Consider the following 18,602-nt stretch of genomic DNA (forward strand, 5'->3'; position numbering starts at 1 on the left):
TCATGCTTTCCGATGATTTTGTGGCAGTGGACTATGCCCGCCCCAAGCGCGGCGTGATAAATCGAACCAGGCTTGTGCAATCAAGCCATCACGGGCAGTCTGCCAAGTTCGCTCCCAGCCGCCGCAGGAGCTATCAAAAGATAAACACGGCGCGACGTTATCGCTGCGCAGCATCTTGGCACGATGCCAAGAAATGAGCTGTGGATGAGACGACCGAAACGGAGTGCGACATGCAAGCGAAAACACTGGCGATTTCTGCCGCGGCGGCGACACACAAACCTTGTTTTGAGCTGCCGCGGTGGCTCAAACGGCAGAGGGACGCAGCTCCAACAAGTTGGAAATTTTTTGCTCTGTCGCTGCCGCTCGTCGCTAAGATCGCTTAATCGCTTGCATGTGAGCGAGCTGGCCTTTACGGTATCGTTTTTTTGCATCGTAAGTGCTGTCCTAAGCCGATTTCTGTATATGGAATTATCGATATATCGAACTATTTCGCGATCCCCTTCGCGTTCGATATATCCGGGTTCGAATACGACGTGATAAAATTGAGGAAAAAACACAATTCGCTGTGAGAGCGACTTAGAGGTGGCGCCACTGTCGTCCCGATAGTGGAGATCGGCAGCCGGCAGCGCTCGCAGAAATGCACGCAGCGTATGTCTGCTTCCGAGTTTACGCCGGTTTTGTTGGCGATGAAAATGTGCCCTATGCAATGCATTAGCAATTTACTATTTAGAGTGTTCCAATATTGCAGAAAGCAGAAAAAAATCTGTGGATTTCGCCAATGCAGCAAAAAAAAAAAAAAGATGCGTGGATTTTACGAAAACAAGGCATGCAACCACCCATCTTTTAGATTTACTGGCATCGGTTTACATGCCTTTTGCGTTGTATGGCATTCACAGGCCTGATGCTTGGGCCTCAACAGGACATATCACCTTTTCAACAGCGTGCGCGTGTCTTATAGGAGTGAGACAGGCAAATTTAGTGTCAAGCCCACAGAGATCAAGGTTCATGCTTTGACCTGCAGTACATTAGAATGAATCGAGACAGTCTGGTTCATTATATCGTACTTGATTCAAGTATTAAGCAGGGGAAATGCAGCACTGACAGCGTACAGCCTGGCGGGTTGCCGTAGACTGAATGGACATCAACTCTGGCTAGACAACCAGGCACAAGTATTCCCCAAAAATGAGATTACGCCGACACTGAACAGAAAATCTCGCCGCACAGGAAAGCTGACTGTCCACGTGTAGAACACTGAGTGGACTGAGTTTGGCGAGCTCATGGGCAAATGCTTCTTGTGGCCAATATCAGAGAATCTGGTAGTGTAGCACCGAGCCAGTTACCAAACGAATTCCTGATACCAAGGAATGTATAAGGGATTTCTGGGCCCGTATTCCGGGTTGGCGTCGTTATCGAAGTGTCGCTACCTCACGTGACCTCTAGTCATCTGATTGGTGTAAAAACCGAAACATGACGGTGCCACCTTTTCCGGTTCCATAGTGGCAATATCCAGTTCCGGCGTTTCGACCAATCAGATGACTCGAGGTCACGTGAGATAGCCACACTTCGATAGACGCAAACTCGGAATACAGGCCCTGATGTGTGTGAAGTTGATAAATGATAAATTAGTAGTGTAATGAATTTTTTACAATGCCAATAAATGTCACTGTGTGGGAGAGTTTACACATTCGATAAAATTTAGTACTATTAGCAATTAATTTTCTATAATGTTAAAGTGCAAGCTACGAATCGGTCATTGCGAGGACATCGTAAAAAACTACGCATGATCGCTGTCATGTTCTGGCAAGAAATTTTGAAGGCTGAAGATTTTTTTATCATTGTAATTATTGCTGAGCAGTGACTTGGGGTGGTTCCGTCCTCTACTCCCAAAACAGGTGTCGGACATAAAACTATCCTGAAAGAAATGGGGTTCATCTTATGATATGACAATAGATATGTATTTATTCCCGAACTAAACACCAATGGTTAAGCCCGTATGAAGCTATTTTACTCCCCTTGTCAGAAACAACCAGTTTGCTCGAAAGACCGCATAGACGAAAAGGGGTTCTGATGATTCTAATGGCCGGGCTACCAGTGTACATTGATCTATGTGTATATTATGTAATTTAGTGTAACAGGTGCTGCGAAGATTTGTTTCTCAAACGTTCGAGCATTTCTCTAAAGCCAAATATGCTCATTACCACTGTTATGGGTGCGCAGAATCCTTCAACAGAAAAAAAGAAGAAATGAAATGCATATATGGGTTTAACGTGCCATATGCGACGCCGGCTATGTGACGGATGATGTAGGGGGCGGGCCTTGGTGTCGACCACGTGGGATTGTTTAACGTGCAGTCAAATCCCACAGCCGGGGAGCGCCTTTCAAAACGGCTGTGATTGAACCCCCCGTTCTCAAAATCAGCAGTCGAGCGCCCTCCCACTGAGATACCGCACAGAGGTTTAAAAGAAAAAAAGATAAGTATTCAGAAAACTCTATCATGGATACAGAAGGCACAAAGTGGCTTGTTCAAACTCAATTTTTCTATGCAGCAGTCTGCGGTCGCATGCTTCAGTAGTTGCGGTATTCCAAACAGAAATGGGAATAAACGTTTGCTTTAAGTTGTATTGATGGCAGCAACCTGTTTTGCTTTGACGCAGCACCTAACAACAGCAGCGCTTCGTTTGAGACACTGCTTCGTTTGAGACACCGCTTGTCAAAGAATCTCAAGCGTCGAAGACCGCGACTGATATGTCCTTTCCAGCGTGACATGCTCAACATGGACAAGTATTTTTTTTTTTAGTGAAGCGTGGGGTAATAGCCTCTTTATATTTCTTTTGCAAGAGGCATATACATAAGCAAAAGCGCACAGGAACCGCGAAACAAACAAAAAGCACTCTCGTACATGCCGCACGCGTGCACGTAAATTGCTGTGGGCTGGCAAGCGACGCGAGCATGCATCCACACTGGGTAGGGTTCGCCGCTATGCCACTAGGTGGTGACTCTGGTCGATCTTGAGGCCAATATTACATGCAGTTTTTACTATACTATATGTAGACAGCATCACCAGGTAGATGTATTTAGTTGAATGCAACAATATCAATCTTCAGGTTGTAACTCTAAAGGAACGTGCACAAAATGCTCCTAAGACGGTGTGTTCTCAGACACTGTGAAAACACATTGTCCTGCCCCTCACTGCACAGACAGACACATTGCTTTCAAAGAGCCACCATCTCAGCTCATGCAAGAGACGAAAAGGAAAGAGAAGATACCGGAGGCTGGGGAAGACTAAGTGCGTAAGCATACCGTCAGTCATGCTAAAAACGGGAAAAGATAAAACGAATGAAGAAGCATAAGATGCATATGAATGTGCCACTGCTGGCGGCAATCAGTTTGCTTAAATACTTGGAACTGAGTGTGCACAAAGAGTATTTTTAATGTACCCCTCTTCTTATAAAACCATAGTTATCCACTGCACCTTGTTTGTCTTGCTTTTCCTAGTGTGGGGCACCAGTTCCATGAAAAACAGCTATCCGAGTTGGCAGCTTTTGTCAACTTTCCCACCTCATGTGGTTCGGCGACATCACACAACTCACCGGCGAATCGGTGCACAGCGATGTCGCCTGTCAGAAGCATGGCTTTGAATTTTCCAATCACAATGCAGACACCAACGTGAAGGGCAAATTTTCCAGAGAACGAGACCTTTAACATTTTCACATCAAAAAGAAAGTCTCCTCAGTGTTCACAATTAAAGAGAATGGAGGAAGTCTACTCCAATCCTTCCTAGAACTTTCCAGGAATTTAGCGAATGGCAGATATAATGTCCCAGCGGTTCTGAAGGTGCAAAGATTGGTTGCAATATAAATGTTAAAATCAACAGACAGCTAACTCTGGGTATTTACTCACTTCGATAAACTGCAAGCAGCCATTTTTATGTTCTAATGCTTGAAAAGATAACAGACATCTGCATCTGCTACTTTAAAATTGTCAAGACAAAAAAACAAAAGCATCCAGTTGTATACATACCTAAAGGGGAGCAGTACTATAATAGATGAAATAAGGCAGCAAACAATGCAGTAAAAGAATGAAAAAGAGCGAAGCCAAAGAAAAACAGGATAAACTATATATACAATATAGTAGTTTATTAGTGTTCGAAAATAGCAGAACAGAAAAACAAAAATGTTAGTTTACTAACCGGGAGCAGTAATATGTGCACAGCATTAGTTGTATATACAATCTATAAAACATTCTTCCATCAAGCTCATCATCAACGATGGCATAAAAATAGCGATGTAAAGAGACTTGCCAGGCCCGCGTACATCATGAAAGCCACTACCTAGACTCCATCTTCATCTTGCTGCTCCAGGAACAGGGTCAGCGCTCCAGTTTCGATAGGAATCAACAAGTTCTCTGTGCCGTCATGGCCCTGAAGCAAAATATCAAAAAATTTTGAGGACGCTTGAGCTCGGCCTTCAAGGGATTAAGGGGGCAAAGTGAAAATGCTAATCATCTGCAGCTCAAATTGCGGACCGTTGTTAACATACATGAAACTTGCTACTCACTTCATCATTGATTCCTTAAACATGTGCCTCTATTTTCTCACACATATTAATTAGCATACAGTCGTTGGTTACCACATTCTGGGAAGGCCACTTGGCTGATATAAAGCCCCGCTCCAACCAAGCCATACGGTTATGCCTAAGTGGCCTCTGGGCATGCCTATTACAGTGTTTCTCGAATGTGGGTCTGCAAAATACAAGTTCACAAGTGAAAAAGAAGGAAATGAAAGAAAGGTCACATGACAAGTCTGGCCTGGCTAGACAGTTAAGAATTGTTTAAAAGCACAGAGGTTGATAGCCGGCTTTAATTTCTCAAAACGAAAAAAATGCAAAAGAAGAACGGAAACGGAGAATGCACGTGAGATAGAGAGAGAGAGCATCTACACATTTGTTGATGGCGGCATCGGTAAAACTCGAGTTCCAGCTGCACTGCTGGTTGAGGCTGCATTGCAAACCATCTCGGTGCATCGAACAAGCTAGCAGCGTGGTGCTGGAAGGAGTCGAATCCCTTCTAGTGACATTCATACTGGTGCAAACGTGTCGCCTCTTCGCCATGTCCTCTGCAGGCCATGGGGAGCTGGCTTATCAGGTGCGCATTATTTAGAGGCCACTTTACCCTTAACTGAATCCCAATTCCACGACCTGCCCTTGGAAGTGTGGCAGCAGTCCACAAAAGGTGATCTCTCCCATCGTTTTAAGGGGTCCTCCACCACTTTTGCTGGTTTACAAGGGGTCCCCATACATCCGTGGTTGGGGACGACTGGGCTACTGTAACATACAGCTGATAAGGAGCTTTAGAGAAATACCCACTGAATTTAGAAATACCCACCCAACTGAATTTAGAACTCCGGGCCCCACAACAAACCATGCACAGAAAAGCCATGGTGCTATCTAGCTAGCCTGTCAAAACAAATCTGATACAATACCTATGTATTGGGTTTATTCCATGTACCAATTTCCATGAATCTGATGTCGAAACAATCAAGGCTTCAAATCTGAACTAGTATTCTCTCATTTCCGCTCATCTCCTATTAGAGAGATGTCTCCACGGACAGCAACAGTAAGTACAAAACTTAATTTTATATTGGTATAAACATTCATTTGCTCTAAACTTTTAGGCATTGCCAGGACGGCAGTGGTTGGCACCTTTTAACTACACGTGCACATGAACAGAGCAAATAACAAGAGTTTTTCATGTGCTCCTCACTAGCTAATGCTCAAGGCTCACCTCAATTCGGCTGTGGACAGACAGCATCAAAAATAACCTTATCACTTGTTCACACCACAATGGGCAGTGCTGGCCTAAAAGTGAGCTGAGAGTTTGTGGTCGCATGAAGTTTCAATCACCCTGAGCTCTCAGTCCTGCGGTCATCTTCATAAAAGAGCTACCGTTCCTTAAAAAGCAACTCCTACTGCGCTTCGTCCATTTTTGAAAGAAAGTACGAATGAGCCTTGCCAACTTGGCGCACTGCTGATCGTAGTGTGCCCAGACTCCGACAGATGACGCGACTCTGTTAGGAGCCACTGACGCCAAAACGCAGCGCTTGTAAACATGCGGGTAGAATAGTGTGAACTCGGGAAGAGTAAGGCCAGTGTGAATATTTCGTCTTCATATTATAACTCTACACTGTTAGAAATTTGCTGAAAAAGAGCATATTATTTAGGCCGTTTACAATCTCCAAACACACCACGCAATGCGTCAGCCATATTACATTTTGCTTCTGCTTAAAAGCGACCAGTTTGGCCATGATTTCAATGCATGAAATCGTATTCACTTAAAAAAAAATATGCTATCAGACTTCTTGCGAGGAGGCTTTAATATTTAGACATCGAGGGCAGTAAAATATAACTGATTAAAATATTGAGGAAACGCAAAGTAGCCAATTGCGCCCGTATGCCGTCTTCACGCCATGCCAAGACTGCCGTTTGTCGAGCCAAGGTATCACTTCATCAAAGAAAGAGAAAGCAAATATTCTTCTCGAATCAATGTATCTGTGAACTGGAGGCGACGGCAGTAGAAGAGAGACAAGAAGCTCAGATGGTGTGCCCACCCTGTGGTGCGCGAGAGGTGCTGGGTGTTATATCATAGCTCACAAGAGCACCGCCACCAAGGCCGGCAAATGTTCCAGCTGCAATGCTCTTCGCTGATTCTGGATGTAGAAGGTCACATACTCCCCCCCCCCCCCCCCCCCCTGCCCCTTTCCCCTTCGAGCAATTCGGCCCCACTGCACCAGCAGCATTGCATCAAAATACAATGTATGTTTCTCACGCAAGTCATATATACTGTTCTGGTGGCTGAGATGTCAGAGTTTTGAAAACCGATCCGGGAAAACACAGCGGCTTGTCAAGCGTTCGAACGTTTGCCCTTCCCTGTGGTTTGTTTGAGGTTTCCAGTTCCTGCAGTCTCCAGCGGTAATACAAACTGACCATATGCAGAAGCGCCTTATCGCAAAGCAGACGGTTTGTGTTCGCTGATAGCTGAAACAGCTTCATCTGGCACTACTCTGTAAATTAATAGATGGAAAATGGGCCGCGTGTGGGTGCTACTCCATGCAGCACTACACTAGCGCAGCCCGCATGTGGCGTTATGAGCTGTAAAAAACACGAGAACGCTGTCTGACTGCTGCTCTTTAGTCACAAAAAGGAGTAATTTAACATATTCGTTTGTATCGTTCAACGTGACCGGCGCGTTGAATTCTTTATGACATTGATCAACCCGATCTAAAAATGGCTCATTCAAAATTTATCTTATTCCTCATCAAGTAAATTTCTAAACTCTACCATTTTTATTGCGAAAGCAATACTACACCAGGTTTCGAGCCTTCAGCGTAGCGTGGTCCGGTAGGTACACCTTACACCACGTGACTACTGATGTCATACAAGCGCGAGAGCTGGGCTAACAAGTCGGCTCTTCGGCGTAGCATAGCTCGTAGCCACGGCGGGTGTTTCACGCATCTCCCACTAGGTGCGCTGTAGTCTAACAGGTGGTGCGACATCATAAGTGAGGCAAAGATGGGCTACCAAGTCGGCTCTTCAGCGTAGCGTGGCTCGTAGCCATGCCGGACGTTTCGTGCTTCTCCCACTAGGTGTGCTGTGGTCTAACAGGTGGCGTCGTCTTCCATTAGAGACACTTTGCCTCTCTTCTCTCTTCGGTAAGTAGAAGAGGAGAGGCTGCGCTGTATCTAAGGCACGTTCATACGGCTTGGTTAAAATGGGGCTTTATATTTGGCCTGAGGAAGAAGAAAAAGTGAAGAACGCTCGGTCACCTGCAGCTAATGCTTTCGCTCAATATTTGGTTCAGCAGCGTTGAACCCTTTTTCCAAACTTTTGCAGCTTTTTTAGTTATGAGACATTTCGGTCAGCAGATAAAAAGAAAAGCATGCCCACTTTTGCTTGCAATTTTCTCAGGTGAGAAAAATACAGCTGTACTAGACACTAGAAAACAAATAAAGGTTATGTTTCTGGGGCTTGCAGAGGAGCTGCTATAATAGTCTGCGCCAATTCAAACTTTAGTTACAAGCAAGAGCGAACAGCTACTTAGCAGCCAGCACTTTTCAAAACGAGCATTTAATATAAAGCAGCAAGAGGTCAGTTTTATTAACGCTAAAGTTAATTGAATTGGCCCTCTAAAGTTATAATTAGGCACCTAGGAGTGGGCGCTTCACATGGCACTGCTTGGGCTCAGGCCAGCCCAAAAGCGGCCTGGCCCATCTCAGCCGGGATATGAGCATTTTGGCCAGTCCTTGGCCGGGCTTAAAGTTGCGGGACCGAGCCGGATTCGGGTTTGTACACAGAGGGCCGATGTGTGCTTTTTATTCACTTTTGCATAGTGAAATACACACCTGCGGCTTTGCAGCAACGAAACAGAAGAAATAGTCATATTGTACACGCTAAGAAAAAAAGTTAGGTCATATTGACCTATTTATTCACTTATTACTGCACTGCAGTGGCTTAGTCATTAAGGCTTTCGAGTACTAATCTGGGATACCCTAATTTGATCCTAGCGGCAGCGGCAGCATTTCAGTCGGAGCAGGCAGCATGGAAGGCACATACTTAATGATGTCAGCGCTCAGTGAAGAACACCAGGTAGCTGAAGTGATCCTGAGCCATCTGCTACGGCGTCCTCACAGCATGAGCCACCTCGAGACCTTAAGGTTCGACGGTCTTTGTTTCTTGTTTTCGGTTCCGGGGGCTGCCTTTCGGCATGTCACTTTCGATATTTCGAAGTCTTCGAAGAGTAGACGGGGCAGGCAAGGAATATCGTGGGGACAGCATCCTTTGCCAGCAACGGGCGGCGCGGCACGCTTTGCAGTACACGACCACTGTACTCCGTCGTCCATATTTAAACCTGGGCACAAAATGCCTCTCACTAACATAGTCGGTTGATCGTCGCTTGGTCCTTCCCTGGTATGGCCTGCCACCACAGCTCAAGTTGCTCGTCGTCTTTAGGCATTGAAAAAAGCGAGAATTTTTCCTTATAGGATTTGTAACCCATATTGCAGCAGGAAACAAAGCACTTTTTTCCCATCACATGAACGGAAAAATATACCATGACTAAGAAAGGAATGGAGCGTGGGCATCAGTGATATGCACTCTGCAATGAGTGAGGCAAACGAAACACGCACGCAATGCAAGCCGAGAACTGACTGCCGTTCCTTGCAGCAACCAGCGGAACCTCGGCAGCCAATAGTCAACGCCACCTCTCGGCAGCCTGCGGAAATCCGAGTATCGGCGTCGCCATCTGCTTTTCGCTGCGGAGTGGCCCATTCACATACCTGCTCTATTCTAATGGCATGGTGCCAAGATTCAAGAACTGCTGTTCAGCATTGGGGACTGCCCCTTTAGGTTCCAAAATTCAACGACATTCGAGGGGTAGAATATTAAAGCTTATAGTTTATACCTGTGGAATATTTTTCCACTACCATTTGAAACAGTGGCACAATCAGCAATTAAAACCACAGCAACTTTCAGGGTTCTCTGCACTGCACACCAATAGGTGCAGGACGCATGATGGCATCAAAAATGGTACCAGCACATCTTCCACATAAAAACAACTGATCTGAAGTAGTATAAACAATGCTGCTGAAAGCAAAGCCCTCGAAGAGTTGTTTGGTAGCATACTGCTCCGCAAGATGTGGGCAAGGTTAACGAAAATTAGAAATATACTATCTGTGACGTCGTTGCCAAACTTGTCCGCAGTTCTTGCCTGCATTTAGGAGAAGTGTGAATTCGAACCATCGATTACGTCAACAGTTTGAATGCTTGTGCAGAAACACTGTGAATATATTAACTAGAGCCTACATAGATTTGAATCTTTAATATCGCCAGATCTTCAAAAAGTGATGCAGCTGCCCTTTAGCTACCTCTAAACATACAACATCACACTCTATCGAGATTAGCATAATATTATTAACCATAACAAAACTGACATCGTGAATGAAAGAAAAAGTACCTTCTTGATTTTGAGCAGCATGTGGTCAAGGAACTCTCTCAGCTGAGCTCGCAGCGTCAGGTCACTGTTGACAAGGAAGGCCTCTCGGCATCGATGGTAGCAGTCATGGAAGGACATCCCTGTGAAATGAGTCTCCACTTAAGCACCTAATTTTCATGCATTAAGGATCCCATCGTGCAAAAAAATACCGAGCATGCCTCTGGCCAATAGGGGTCTGGGTAGGTGACACGACCGGGCACTGACTGGCCGGCATGTTGTGTGGTGTCCCGAAACCACATGACATGAGTTGACTGGAGCCCATTACGAAGGGTAAGGTGGGAAGTGAGCCCTCCAGCACCCTTGGGTCCAGAGTCAGACATGCTGCCTTGGGCTATGCAAGCATGTTCATATGGCATTTTTGTTTATTTATTTATTGATACTGCAGTCTTTTACAAGACCTTAGCAAGGTGGGCACACAATACTGAAGTACATGAATACTGGAAACAACAAAAGGAAAAAGTGAAAAATACAATTGCAGGAATACCAACAAAACACAGGGATGTAGCGGTACAGTCCTAAATATGGGTTTCAAACAACTTTAGCAAAGTTTGTGTCACTGAATCATTAGTAAAATTATTCCAGCCTATAATTGTTCTGGGGAAGGAGGAGTACTATACGTGTTAATTCGTGCGTGTAATGGTGTTACTGTAAAATCATGCCAATGTCTAGTGTTGTATCCAGAAGAGAAAAATATATTATTGGATGTGTCAATATTGCACTGACCTGCGATTAATTGAAAAAGAATTTTAGATGACAGATACGATTTCTGCGTGAGACTGGAAGCAAACCACTTTGGTTAAAAAAGTTGTGATAGATGTGCGGCTATATGAGTTGTAAATAAACCGCACTGCTTTATTTTGAACTCTATCTAATTTATCAATGTCAGATTTAGTGAAAGGATCCCAGATTATGACGGCTTATTCTAACATGGGGTGAATAATAGAGTTATAAGAAAGGAAATGTACACTTGGGGGGCTAAGTTTCAGTGCACGTCGGAGTAAAAATAGTTTGCGTAGTAAGGCATTAGCTGCGACATTATCAACATGCTTAGCATCCACTGTATTCCTTTACGCTGATGACACTTTACTAGTATCAAACAACCCTGAGTTTTCATGCGCCCTGGCTAACCTTCAGGAGGACGCTATTAAAGTTAGTGATTGGTTTGCCTCAAACTTAATACAAATAAATAGCACCAAATCCAGACTTGTCTGTTTTCGTAACCCGCACAAAGATGTACCAAGCGTAGGTTCCATATATTTACACCCCTCATATTGCTCTTTGTGTTCCTGTCAACAAACTATAGCTAGCATCCCGTCGGTTAAGTATCTTGGTGTGCACATAGAAAGCGATCTGACATGGAATACTCAGTTGACCCACATTTGTAAGAAATTTAGAAGTGTTGCATGTTTGTTGTTTAATTTGAAAACCATGATGCCTTTTTCTATCAGAAAACTAATCGCCAGGCTCTGGGATATAGTGTTCTAAGATACGGTATGTGTTGTTTTTTTAACTGCTCTTTCACATGGAAATGTCGAGTTAATAGGGTTTTGAAAAACATCGCTACAAGCGTCCTCTACATGCCACAGGAGAATTTGCCCAGCAGTGTCTTTAGAACAGCCGGTTTGCCTTCTTTTGACAATCTTTTTAAGCAAATTATAGTACTAAAATATTTTTGGAGCAGTGCATACAGGCACATAAACACGAAACCAATACCGTTAAGACATGTTCCTCGTTATCTTAATGCGCACTCACTACGGTAAAGCAACAAGACGCTATTATGTTCCAGCTATCTTTAATGAACTACCAGACTATGTATTTTCTTTGACCACCCGCAAAACACTGAGAGTTGCTGTTCAAGCGTTAGAGAACCTTTAATATGTAGTGATGTTATCAGTGCAGTTTTGATATGTTGTGCCAAATGTTTCTTTTTTTTTTTTTCCTTTCTTTGCTTCTGATGGAGTACGGATGTAGCGCGTACATTGCCGCGGCTGCCAGTTGTCGCCGCACAAGCCCACTTGCGGCTTCGGCGCATCCGTTTGTGTATGCTGTTTTAATATACTGAATAAAGATTATTATTATTATTATTATTATTATTATTATTATTATTATTATTATTATTATTATTATTCTCTGTCCAGGAGAGGTTATTGCAGATCCAAAGGACGAGGTACTTGTAGGAATGCCTTTCAGAGAGAACAATACTATTAGCAGCATAGTTAAACAGCAAAGGCTTCTTTTTCTGAGTTATATGCATGAATATTGTTTTATCCTAATTAACACATATTTGCCATTGGTCATGCCATGTTGTTACCTTAGAGAAATCGTTATTTAACCGGACTTGATACTCAGTAGTACTAATCTTTCCATACAATACACAGTCGTCGACATACAATCTAATAGACGCTAAGATGTTGGCTACAATATCATTAATATAAACCAAGAAAAGCAGCGGCCCGAGAAGGAATCCCTGGAAAATGCTGGAATCAACAGGAACTGGAGAGGAAGAAGAATTATTTAATGCTACAAACTGACGACGATTTCTTAAGTAAGCTGCAATCCATGCTAGTAATTTGTCATTCTTTAGTGCATTACCCAGTTTGTAAAGAAGCTTGTTATGCGAAACTTTATCAAATGCTTTTTAAAGTCCATAAATATAGCGTCAGTCTGCTTTCCTTCATTTATTGCCTGTGAAAAATCATGTATAATTTGTACTAACTATGTGGCGGCAGAAAAACCTCGTCTAAAGCAGTGCTGTGCATGCTTTAAAAACTCATTGTTAAAGAAAATCTGTTATATGTTTATGAATAATGTGTTTCAAAACTTTGCATGATGTAGAGATTAATGAAATCGGACGGTAATTTTGAACAGATGTTTTGTCTCCAGTTTTATGAATACGTTTAATTTTGGCTATTCTCCAGTCATCCGGTAATGAACCTTCATTTAGTGACTTGTTGAAAAGGATGCATAAATACTTGGAACACCACTCTGCATAATGCCTCAGAAATGCATTGGGAATGTCATCTGGTCCGGGAGATCTTTTTACGTTAAGCTTCAACATTAAATTGAGAACACCTGCCTCGGAAATCACAACATCAGAAATTGGACGCAAATTTGTGCAATAGCAAGGAAGAGAGCCGTCATTCTGCGTAAATAGGGAACCTAAGCTCAAGTTTCGCTGCGCGATGGCAGTGCCGCATTCTTGGCGCGGTAGCGAAATGTGAAACGATGGCACGGTGCCGAAGGAGACGCTCCGCTAGCTTTCTGTGCATGTGCGGCGATCAAATTGCGCCTGGCAGCTATTTGGCGATACAAAAACGCTTCCGCTGATGCGAAACTGACCTACTAAGTAGTATTGTGTCATGGGCAGCCACAATAGTAGACGAAGCGCTAAAAGACGAAGCTCACGTGTGAAACTGTGCAGATTCCTTTGGAAACGTTTCCGCAAGACCTCTTTTCCAACCGCATGACAGCATTCTGAGGAGTCTCGCGTTCTTTGTGAAAATGAAAAGAGCCAATTTCCTCCTTCTCCGTAAACTCAGAATTGCTGACAGTTGACAAAGATGGCTTGGAGAGGCATTGAAAGAGTATAATGGTTTAACACCATGTATACAAAGTGAAGGGGATGGAGGATTATCTTGCTCTTCGCTCCCCACATGTCTTGCTTTGCCGATTTTCTGTGCTCTCTCCCTGCTTTGCGAGTGCTCTGAAAGCAACCAAATCAACAGATATCCAGCATGCGACGTCCACGATCGACCCTCACGTGTGAATGTGCCCTATGTGTCCACACCTGCCTTTTCATTTTTAAAACCAAGGAAATATCTAGGAACGAGGTCCTTGTTTTTTATGAAAGGGGGAAAGTGTAGGCGGAGGGGGGAAACATGCCTTGCTGAGACGCTTTTACAAATAAGTGAAGCAATTACAATTATTATTATTATTAATAATAATGAGGAAAATATGTCGGAAGTGCAATACAAAAGCGATCCTAGCTATGGCTCGATTGACACTACTCGCAAGGAGCACCCCATTTGCGTCACAGTTTTCGTGAGTGCAAACCAAATATTATCATAAATGAAGCACAACCATTTATTAGAACAGAAATAAAACACGAATGTAGTACAAGCTTGGGTTTCACCTGCCTATCGAGCGAGCGAGCTGGTTATTTTGCGCGCAGCACACGGAGCACGCATGTGCTTTTGAGACTACTAGCGTTCGTGCCTTTGAAAAAACACTTCCTTCGGACTATATACTTATTCTTCTACTGCAAGATTTGCTTTATTACCGTCGTTATAATAAACACAGAACCGTACATAAATCCCATGCTACAGAACAAAACGATGGTCGACGAGTGAGCCAATTTATTTCACAGTACTGATATTACTTTCGCAGTTTTTAAACATATTGTATACGACAATAAATTACATAGCGGACTTACCTCGAGATGCACTTCCTATGTTTTCGCTAATGTTTGAAACGTATTCACAGTCTCATATTTACTCATCGCCGTCTGCCGTCTGCTCTAAGTGCAGACGTGAATAAAAAGTTTCTCGCCTATAATTAGGTTTCCCCCATGAAAATATGCGGCGGGTTGTCCAATCAAGACGGAATGCAGGCGGTATATTGCGATGCACCTGCGGGGACACGTCAGGGCGCGTGCTCGTGCGAGAGAAAGCGCGCGGCGCATGCCGTGAAGGTAGCGAGCTGACCTGGTGGCGTCCCAGTGTGTGCTTTTCTGTCACAGATAGTGCTGCCAATAATGAGACGCAGCGCCGCCCATCGATGCTTCGGGAGCCTATACCGATTTGAAATATTCATTAAAAGCCGTGCACACCAAAGCATCATCACGCTCACACACACCGTTTATTTTAAATGAATCATGTAATCATGAGGCTGGAGTTATTCGACTCCACAATTTCTAAAGGCAAATAACAGAATTTCTGGCTTGGTTGAAGCGATTCAGATATAGTGCCCAGGGTATACTGGCTAGTGTAACGAGTGCCTGCACTGCACTATGGGCGAGGGTGGCACCATCTGCAATGAAAGCCAACTGATGGTGGCAGAGGGCGCTACTTGTTGGGAGGGTGCTGCTGGAGCAGACGACACAGCTTTCTCGCTTCATAAGGCAGTAAGCTGTTAGTATTGTGCATGCATGTTAAGAGAAAACGGAATGTTAACGGCAACTGCTGTGGTTTGCCAAAAATATTTTGAGAGTAGTTGTATCGAGCACATGTTCAGCAAGACACGACATTACCGACGAGCCTGCCCATAATAAACCAGCCTCGTCTGAAACCCGATCACATGCCCGCGACTTCACGCATCATCCTAGTCACCTTGCACCTAATATGTCAGCAAAGATGAAAACTAGGAATCTGTGCAAGAGCCTCCAGCAAAGCGTCACAAGCGTGTGAGCAAAAGCCTGTGAGTTGCGCTCAGCCGCTGAGAGTGCCGAATCAGTGAGCCTGGAATGATCTGATGCTGACAACGAAGCTGTCACAATTGATAAGCGCACCACACACTCTATGTAGTCCTGAAAAGCAAACTTGTGCCCGTGGATTGCAAAATGATGGCGCACAACTACCATCAACTATACCACAGAGTCTCCACCCATTCCAGTGACATAATGGATGGAAGTGCCATTTGTACCAGTAGTTTTTACCTTATGCCTGCTGTGAGACTGAGAAAAAAGCTTCACCAATCTCTTCGTTGAAAAGACGGCTTTGTGTGGAAAACCTGGCGGGCAATCAGAGGCCACGGTGTACCTTAAACTGCGCCACTGTTAGTAAACGTTCATTGTTTATGCTCTGCTCTTCCTGCAATTCTGTCATTTGCCTGTGTTTGTTATTTCATATAAATAAAACCAGCATTGTACAACTTTGTTTCCTGCATTCTAAATGTATACAATATGTATATGAAATTGCACATACATGTTCACTTCTCAGCAAATATGAGAGACCACAGAAAGAACCCATAAGTACAAGTCAGTACAACTGAATAATTTCACCTTGTTGGAAAGAAATAACAAAAATACTTTATACCAATTAAAAAGCCTATGGTGTAACCATCGCTAGAATACAAATTCGTGTCCCCTTTGTGAGTAGGGATGTCTGAAACATCAAGTTGCACTAACTTCGCAGAAGCTTTCGCAAGCATGAACGCCACTTCTAGTCCAGGACTCAGAACAGACCCTGAAATTTGAAGTTAGCTGCCTCAATGACACCTGTGGTCTGTTACGACTTCAGAAAGCAAAAAATGCAGCAGCCCTGTTAACAATGCCGGGAGAGCATGGTAGGCTAAGAGTGATGTGGTTAGCACCTAATCGGGTTGCAGCGCTCCAGGTGGCGACTGCCAGCATTTATCGCTCAGGGTGCCACTCGGGAAGCTCCGGTTGCCGCACTAGCCAAAATATCCGATGCCCTACACCTCTCTGACAGCAAGAAAAGCATAGGGAAAATTTTTTTTTCTGTTGATGAATGTGATAATCATCTTATTGCTGAAAGGGAATTGATTAGAAATTAGAAGAAAACAATGCAGAGAATTGTAGCTAAAATTCTAATATTGTGTTAAGGCACTGTTTCACAGGTTCTACTCTTCTGCTGCCTAGCTTTGTGCAGTCAGCTGAAATGAGCCAATTGCAACTTGTTTCACAGTGAGCTGCATTTCACGCTCTGCTGTGGGATGATCCACATGACATCTAAGTCTTCATTTTCCTTGCTGCACTGCGGCGATGGGAGTGCCCCATTGTTGCTGCTCCATTCGAATTCAGCTCCAGGCTGTGCATACTCATTAGCGGTTGTAATCTACACATTGTGTAAAAGGCCACCAGCAACAGATATACAAGCCTCGCTTTTACAGAACCGTACAATGTGCCCATGTGGTCTATTTGTAATCTAACAGTGGGTTCGATTCCCACCTTAAAGATGACACCCAATTTCCTCCACAACAGCATTACTCGGCTCGACGGACAGACATCAGCAAAATCAGTGCATGGGGGCTGTCCTGGTGGGTTTGGTGCCCATCCCAGGTGTGCCACCCAAGTTGAGAACGGCTTCAGTCACACAGACAAACAAACACAGGCTAAATCGGAAAATAAGGCATCTAGTGGTAGAAACAGACACATCTTTTACACTAATATTCCTTTACACTAATATTTGCAGCATAATACCGAAACACGACGCCTTATGTAGCTTAATCAGTTCTTCATCCAGCAACATAGAGTTGCTAACAGAAACTTGGTTAAATTCTTCCATATTAGATATTGAAATTCTGCCCAACCTATCTGGTTTTGAAATATTCCAGAAAGACAGGCCTGATGGCAGCCATGGAAGCAGCGTGCTCATCGCAGCCAAGCACATCCTAAATTGCTCAGTGGTGAACATTACAACCCTGCTAGAAATGATTTGGATTTGCTGCCATGCTTCCTTTCCTCGAGTCCTCACAGGTGTCTATTATTGTCCACCTGGACAACTTATTCAAATCGCATTTCTATTACGCGCTCAAAACAATAACGTTGGCTTACCACAATACCCCTATTCTGCTCTTCGGCAACTTTAACTTAATACATAATTAATACCGTCAATAGACTGGAATGATACAGCTTGTACCCTAACAAAAAGTAATGGCGCTAGTAACTTTTTGGACACGTCTTACCTTCGGCCTGTCACAAATTGTTATGGAACCCCCCACACGCTCAACTGATCATTCATCTAACATTCTTCATCTTGTACTGACATCCCAACCTGATGGTTTCTCTCCCCTTTCATACATTTCTGGCCTTAGCGATCACATCGTGGTTCACCCCACCTTTTCTTCAAGCTTTTCAACGAGCATAAAGTCTAAAAAGGTGCTAACTCTATACGACAAAGGTGACTGCGCAAGATTTAATTATGATCTTGCTGCCTTTTATAATACTTTTGCCTTCACTTATCATCTGCGTTCCACTGAATCTAATTGGCTGCTCTTAAATCCGAATTACTACATTTGATAGGGATTTTTATTCCTACTATCACCATAACAGAACGAACAGGTTCCCCATGGTTTAAGGTGACACTAAAATACCTAAAAAACAAGAAAAAATGAATTTTCCTGTCTGCCAAAGCAATTAACACTGAACTAGCTTAGAACAAATACCACACCATCGAGAAACAGTATTCCAATATAGCTATCCAGACTAAATACCAGTTCTATTCTATTACTCTTCCTACCATGCTGCAGACCAACCCAAAGTGCTTCTGGAAGACAATTAACCCTGGTGCAAATATAACGCCGTTTCATTCTGCGACAATTCCGACTCGCCTGTATTTTTGTCTGATGTACCCAATCTCTTAAATGCCTCATTTTGTTCTGTTTTTACTAAGGAATCCACCCATGACCTTCCCGACTTCCCGCTTCTTTCGCACCCGCCAATGGAAGGAGTTATTTTCAACCCGAACGGCATCGTTAAAATAATCGACTCACTAAAGTGTTCGTCCTCTCCCGGCACCGACGGAATCAGCTCCAAAGTTTTAAAAAACAATAAACATCCTTGCAGCCTTATCTTATCCCTAAATTTTCAGAAGTCATTT

At 43.7% G+C, this 18,602-nt stretch overlaps 1 protein-coding gene across 1 annotated transcript in view; it reads right to left on the reverse strand.

Annotated features, from left to right (window-relative positions):
* Nucleotides 1-4,125: 4,125 nt before the first annotated feature.
* Nucleotides 4,126-18,602, reverse strand: part of Orc2 (origin recognition complex subunit 2) — a 78,720-nt gene continuing 64,243 nt past the window's right edge. Inside the window, exons 11-12 of the mRNA XM_084607672.1 lie at nt 10,006-10,124; nt 4,126-4,420 (exon numbers count right to left, since the gene is read on the reverse strand). Of these exons, the coding sequence (XP_084463798.1) occupies nt 4,331-4,420; nt 10,006-10,124 (209 nt within the window). The 3' untranslated portion in view covers nt 4,126-4,330. The remainder of the gene's footprint in view (nt 4,421-10,005; nt 10,125-18,602) is intronic.

The sequence above is a fragment of the Amblyomma maculatum genome, chromosome 6 (genome assembly GCF_055883805.1).
Source record: "Amblyomma maculatum isolate TAMU_Amacu chromosome 6, ASM5588380v1, whole genome shotgun sequence".
NCBI classification, from domain to species: domain Eukaryota; kingdom Metazoa; phylum Arthropoda; class Arachnida; order Ixodida; family Ixodidae; genus Amblyomma; species Amblyomma maculatum.